The sequence below is a fragment of the Pygoscelis adeliae genome, unplaced genomic scaffold (assembly GCF_000699105.1).
Source record: "Pygoscelis adeliae isolate BGI_AS28 unplaced genomic scaffold, ASM69910v1 Scaffold65, whole genome shotgun sequence".
In the NCBI taxonomy this organism is placed as follows: domain Eukaryota; kingdom Metazoa; phylum Chordata; class Aves; order Sphenisciformes; family Spheniscidae; genus Pygoscelis; species Pygoscelis adeliae.
In genome coordinates this window covers 1797125-1803156 of record NW_008824864.1, presented here as the reverse complement: position 1 = coordinate 1803156, position 6032 = coordinate 1797125, and the positions used below count along the sequence as shown (strand labels likewise).

At 40.5% G+C, this 6032-nt stretch overlaps 1 protein-coding gene across 1 annotated transcript in view; it reads left to right on the top strand.

The window, feature by feature from the left end:
- The first annotated feature begins 2315 nt into the window (after positions 1–2315).
- VWF (von Willebrand factor) overlaps positions 2316–6032 on the top strand; it is a 149165-nt gene continuing 145448 nt past the window's right edge. The window contains exons 1-3 of the mRNA XM_009324340.1: positions 2316–2418; positions 3961–4015; positions 4594–4752. Coding sequence (XP_009322615.1) covers positions 3961–4015; positions 4594–4752 — 214 coding nt within the window. The 5' untranslated portion in view covers positions 2316–2418. The remainder of the gene's footprint in view (positions 2419–3960; positions 4016–4593; positions 4753–6032) is intronic.

Below are 6032 nucleotides of genomic sequence, written 5' to 3'. Positions count from 1 at the left end.
TGTCAGGGTGTGAAGGCAGTGGCACAAAAGCTAATAAAGGAAGACCTCAGCCATCCATCATGGTTACAGACTAAACAGTCCTGTATTGTTGAAGAACTGGCCCCTTTTTGTAATAATGATAAATCGCTATGGAACAAAACCAGCAATGCTTCTATTTTTAAGGAATTTTAAGGGACTCTCACTTCATCTTCTCTATGTGCCCAACAAAAAGGCGTGAATCAAAGCTACCTGTTAGATTTAGATTTGCAAGAAGAAATTACCAAATGAAGGGACTTATTTGGGGCTCAGGCACTGAAAAGACAAAAGACCATGGTGACAGCAGATCTTACTCCCCATATCATGAATAATACTGGGATTCCCATAATGAAAGGTTTTGAGAACATCTCTCTGTGATCACTAATGCCCAGGCTGTCAGAGGTATGCAGGACCTGCTGAGAGCTGGCAGCTGGACCCCAGAGGAGAGAATGATTCCCAGTCAATGCTATTCCTATGTCTTCATACAAAACCAGAAGCAGACGTGAGACTAAGAGAAAAACAAGAGGCATCTTGCCTGTTCTCTCTGCTGTTGCCCCATTTCTGCTTGTTGTTCAGCTGTAACTTCAGCCTTGAAGGCAGTTTCACGCGAAAGGTTTTTAGCCCTTCTCTATACAGTCGTGTCAAGTTTAGACTGGGTAAAACCCTGGCCTGCAGATTTCAGCAGGGTCAGAGCCTCCATACTTACTGGTTCCTCTATCTAGAGGTTCCCAGCTTTTGCTGTTGCACCCTCTACTGCAAAAATGCCAAAGAAACAGTTTTTAAAGCTTTGACTTGCACATTTTTTTCTCATAGATGTTATTCCTTTGCAAATGCAGAGGAGCACTTTGGGCAGAAGCCGGGGGGATGTGTTATTGTCCTTTACCGGTATTTTACTGCAGCAGCAGGGTGCTGCTGCAGTAGGATTGCCCCAGGCTGGAGGGATGTCTGTGGGAGCACAGCAAAGGCCGTGACTGTAGTGGATGCCAAATTTCTGCACACATGGGGCGTTTTCTTGTACGTTCTCCAGGATCTTCCCAGCTGCTGTCAGGTGTGGTCCTTGCATTGCCATGAATGTGATGGGGGCAAACCTTACTGCTGCTGTAGAAAAGGCAGGAGCATCTGTCTGAGAATATCCTGACTGAAAGCACTTGTTTCAAAATCTTGTTCTCTGGCTTTTCATGTGGGAAGAAATGATTTGGTTTGCGTTTCTTTTTCTTTCTGTCACTCGGTAGCCGTAGCACAGCTCCATAGCATTTTAACATGCAGATGTCATTAAGAGTTCATACAAGACAAAATAAGTATGGCTAACAATTTATTATTTGTATTATTTGTAACTCCTCAACCTAAGCAGGCTCATCACCTAAATTGTCTCAGAAATAATCCATTGCCATTCTGCAAGTATCAATCTGTAGAAATCATAAGGGAAATTGCCTGCAGGAAGAAATGATGATATTACGATGTAGGGTTTTTTTTTAATTTTTTGTTGTTGTTGTTTTCTAAGAACTGTGTGCAGGGATTATACTCACTTCATTCTCAGAATTGCTTGTGCAGAAGACAGGCATGCCTGCTGGGGACTCTCAGGAGGCATATTTTATTGTTTTGCATTGTTTTCCTTGGTTTAAAGTAAGGACCTGATTCTGTGAACTATTGGCAAAATACGATCTACAGGGAAACATGTTGCCTCCTAACTTCTTTGTTATTACTAACAGCTATTAAAAATATGAAGCATGAGGCACTGAAAGTAAAGCAAGATGTCACCTGCTCTGCATTTTTTTGCTCAGTGCTGTACATATGCCCATAATACTTGTGCCCACCTCTGTAAACAAGTATGTGCACGATTAACTTGTTAGCATGTGTTGTTCCAGAGGGTACCTCTACAAACATTTGCAAATTCAAGGACCAAATGTGTTGATCTAATAGAATGTGACAAAATTCAAATGTGTTTTTCACAGGAAAAACTACTACACGGCTCTGTGGTCTTTGAGGCATGGAGCATCCTACTATTCCTCTTTAACAATAGTCTTTCAAATAAATATGCTGCCTATTGGCTCAGCCAGTGAGATTTGTCACACATGCACATGCAAAATATATTTCAAAGACTTATGTCATGTAAGTTTTTAAAACTATTTCCCCTCATTGTAACTTTCTGGCAATTAAGGCTACTGATTTACGCGATAGCAATTTAATCTATTGTCTTGAGAATCAGACGGATGTGACGTTCTGTCTTTATCTTTCCGTTTAAATGAACAATAGTTCCTGGCTTGTACAAAAACAAGAAATTTCAGACCAAAGCCATTCCAGTCCTGTCTTCTGAAGGAACATGGAACAGTGGTGTTGTAGGCTATAGGTGGCAACTGGAGGAGCTTCTTGTTCGTGTGCAAGAGGAATCTCGCACAGAAGAAGGTACACTAATTTCTAATTAAACCAGTGATAAAATTATAGAGATGTATATACTGGCAGATCTCACCGATTGTATTCTGATTTGTTAGTGGCACCTGCTCTACTGGAATTGGGAGAAACTTCAAGTCTGCAGCTTAGAACAGACTGGGAAGTGGAAGGGGGCTGAAAAGAAGGGTTTTATACCCAGTCCTTTTTCTTTCCCTGCTTTGTAAAACTGAAGGGTTAACAAACAAAAGCAATATCTGATTCAGTCACAATAACACAGTGCATGCACTAAAAATACACCAGCAAGTGTGTCATTTGAGAATAATGCCTATTGTTTTCTTTACCATTATTTTGTAGTTGCATTCCCATGCAGTTGCCACTTCTTAGCGGGCTTTTAGAAGTAACAGCCTTATGTCGGATTGGCATTTGCAGCATTATATTAGACTGAGTTTTATAACAGATCTTTCTTTTCCTGTCTTTTGTAAATAAGGCAAACTCAGTGTTTGTTTATGCGGCTATGAATTGGACCTCCATAATTGACATCAGTAAGAAGTGTGCGTCCGTAAACTGAAATCAGAATTTGTCTTTGCAAAATGTATTCTAGTCTTTAATTGGAGAGTTCTTTTTGGGAAAGGTGTGTCTCACCTTCTGGCATTGATATATTAAAGTATGGTATATTTAAGTCTCTCTAGTGGCTTATATGATTACTGAAATTAACTCGCCTAGATGGAGCTCCCTACAGTTTTCATCCATTAACTGCTAATGTCTTGCCACAGAAAGCATCTGTAGTTCACCATCTGCATGACACTCATATCCTATTATTATTTTTAAAGGCCTGGCAGTATAGGAGGTAGTTTATAGACATATGGAGAACAAAGGCTGATATTTTGGTTATAGAAAGCAGGAGGCGACACTAAAACTGATTTTGGTGAATGGAAGTTTTCACCCTGGGTCTCTAATCTCTGCACAATTTCCTCCCTTCACTTCTTGCCTCTTATCTTGAGCGTATTACCACCCTGAAATCCGTGGACTATAAACATGTGGTTGTAATGGCCTGCCAGCCAGACCTGTTGGCTGGTGCAAAATCTTTGTCTTTCCCTTTGTGGATGTGGATTTGCAGGATGCAAATCTTGTGCAGCAGAGGTGACTTCTACTGGGGCCATGTTAGCTGATCCAGTCTGGTGTGCTTCTTCATGTCAGGTTGTCTGATAAATAATGCTGTGTATTGAAGGGCCTTGTGTGTGTGATGTATTAACTTGGATAAATTGGACTATGTGTGTATGTTGGGTTGCATCTCCTGTGGAGGTAGCCCACATTTCCCTGCAATGAGAAGTGAAAATGGGAACAAAGAATAGTTAATCTCCTAGATTACCTACTTTAAAGAAGCATGGGTGGGTTACTGAATTACGGTGAAAGTCTGCATGGATTACAGCTTTCTGAAATGTTATAGAAACTCTAAAATAACTTTATAAAAAAAGGATAGAAAATGGTGAGTTGTTGTGAAATAGACTAAACACCCCAAACTAAGAATGTTCTAATCTCTCTCCTGATTTTTGACAGATGATCCTCTTGGCAGTGCTGCTAACAAACCTACTGCTGGCCACTGTAATATCAGGTAGGAAAACATGTTTATTTTCTGATGTCTAGGAACTATAATACATTTTCGCTGTTTCTTCTGTGAGATTTTTTTTTTCTCTTTTTGCCCATCTCATCCTGCAATCCTGGATCAGGCAGCATTCTCATCATGCTGGCAACGTCATTAAAGTTACTTCTTTTGGCTCTTTACCGTATACTGTGTTGAGTCACAAAGGCTCCCTGAAGTCAGTAATGCTTGGATGAACAAACTGTGGGGCTTTGCTACTGCCCTATTGATTTTAATGGGATTGCAGGCAGGCACAAATGAATGAATGCATGGCATTCCTTAAAGGATCAGGACTGAAATGACCTATGCAAGTTTTGGGCCAGTAGAAATAAAGAGAAAAAGCCATTTCACTAATGCGTATAATAAATAAATACCAAAAAAATCCATGCTTGATCCTACGGACTGTCATGCCAGACATACAGTCTGCCTAGAAGCTAGAGCCGAAGGTCTAGGACATGCAGTGATCAATGGTGGTAAATTCCAGCAGATAAATTCCTGAACTACAAAATGAATGTTTTACATTGCAAGTTACGTTGTGTTTTGATATCCAGGATCATCAGGTTCTTTGCTTCAGGAGTCATCGGTTTCCCGTTGCAGCCTTTTTGGGAATGATCACATCAAAACTTTTGATGGTTCTTTCTACAATTTTGCTGGGGACTGCAGTTACCTCCTTGCTGGGGACTGTCACAAGCGTTCCTTCACACTTCTAGGTGAGTCTGAGCAAGATACCAAGACGTAACAAATGCAAAATGTTGTAGGGATGTGGTATTGCCCTTGTGCCGGGTTCCATCATTGAGAAGAAAAGACAAATAGCTTTGCCCTTTGTCAGATAGGATGGACCACTGCATGAAAGGATCTTAGAGAGAAAAAAAAAAGGCGCTGAAAGCAGGATTACTTCTGAGGGAATTCTGTCACTTTGGCTTCTATTATCCCTTGGTAATGTATCTCACACATAACTGAGCTGCCAAGGAATGGAGATTTTCTTACTGGCTCTTCTGAAGAAGGAAAGTGAGACCTTTTTTTTAATTTTTAATTTGCTAGAGGAATGTGGCTGTTAAAGCTGAGTATGGGAATAGGAGCTACATGACCCTGTAGAACTAATTTTACCTGTATTCTAAATAGCTCAGTAAGAAAAAGCTCATCCTGAAGGACAAAAGGCCTTTGAATTAGCAAGAGCCCCTGCAGCATTGTTCTTGGGGGTGGGCAACAGATGATATGAGAACCAAAGCTCTATGTTACTTTCATACCAAACTCTTCTGGCAGATATTCGTATATTAACTAATAAGTGTTCTGTATTATTCATAGTTTAAGATGACTTTTTACTGCCTGTGAGTAAATTGAAGTAAACTGATCCCATAACTCTGAAAAGAAAACATATACCAATTTAAATCATTTTCTTCCTCAACTTAAGCAACTTGGTACAATTTGTTTGTATGTAGAAGAACCTGCCAGCATATGTGAAGTATGAATTGATTGCAGTATTTTATGTGATCAAATAAATCTTAAAAAAACCCTCATGAGCAGAGGCTTTTTTTTTTTTTTAATTGGGCACATAAGCATGGCATAATCTATTTTTGATGCCTATCTTAGCATACGTGTGTGGATTTGTTTTGGTTTTGGATACATGGCTGTGAAGTGCAATCTGCATTGCTGAGTAAAGTGTCTAGGTCTAGGCAGAGCTGGCTACCTCAGAGCAGGAGGTCCAGAATGGGTGGTGCATTGTGCAAGGAGCTGCTGTAAAGTCAAAGCTAGACAATGGGCAAAAGCAGAGAAAGGACGATGTCGAACCCCCCACCCTCTTCCCTCTCAGAGCCTAAGAAAGTGGTCTCCATCTCTGTGCTGCTCCTTTTGAAAAATTCAGAGTGAGTTGCTCCCTAGTTGGATAGCCAATATTGGCATCCACCCCTTAAAGACCAGTTGAGGTGGTTAAAGGGCTTATCAAGAACAAAGCTATCCAGGCTCAGTTCTTCCATCAGTTCAATGGATTCAA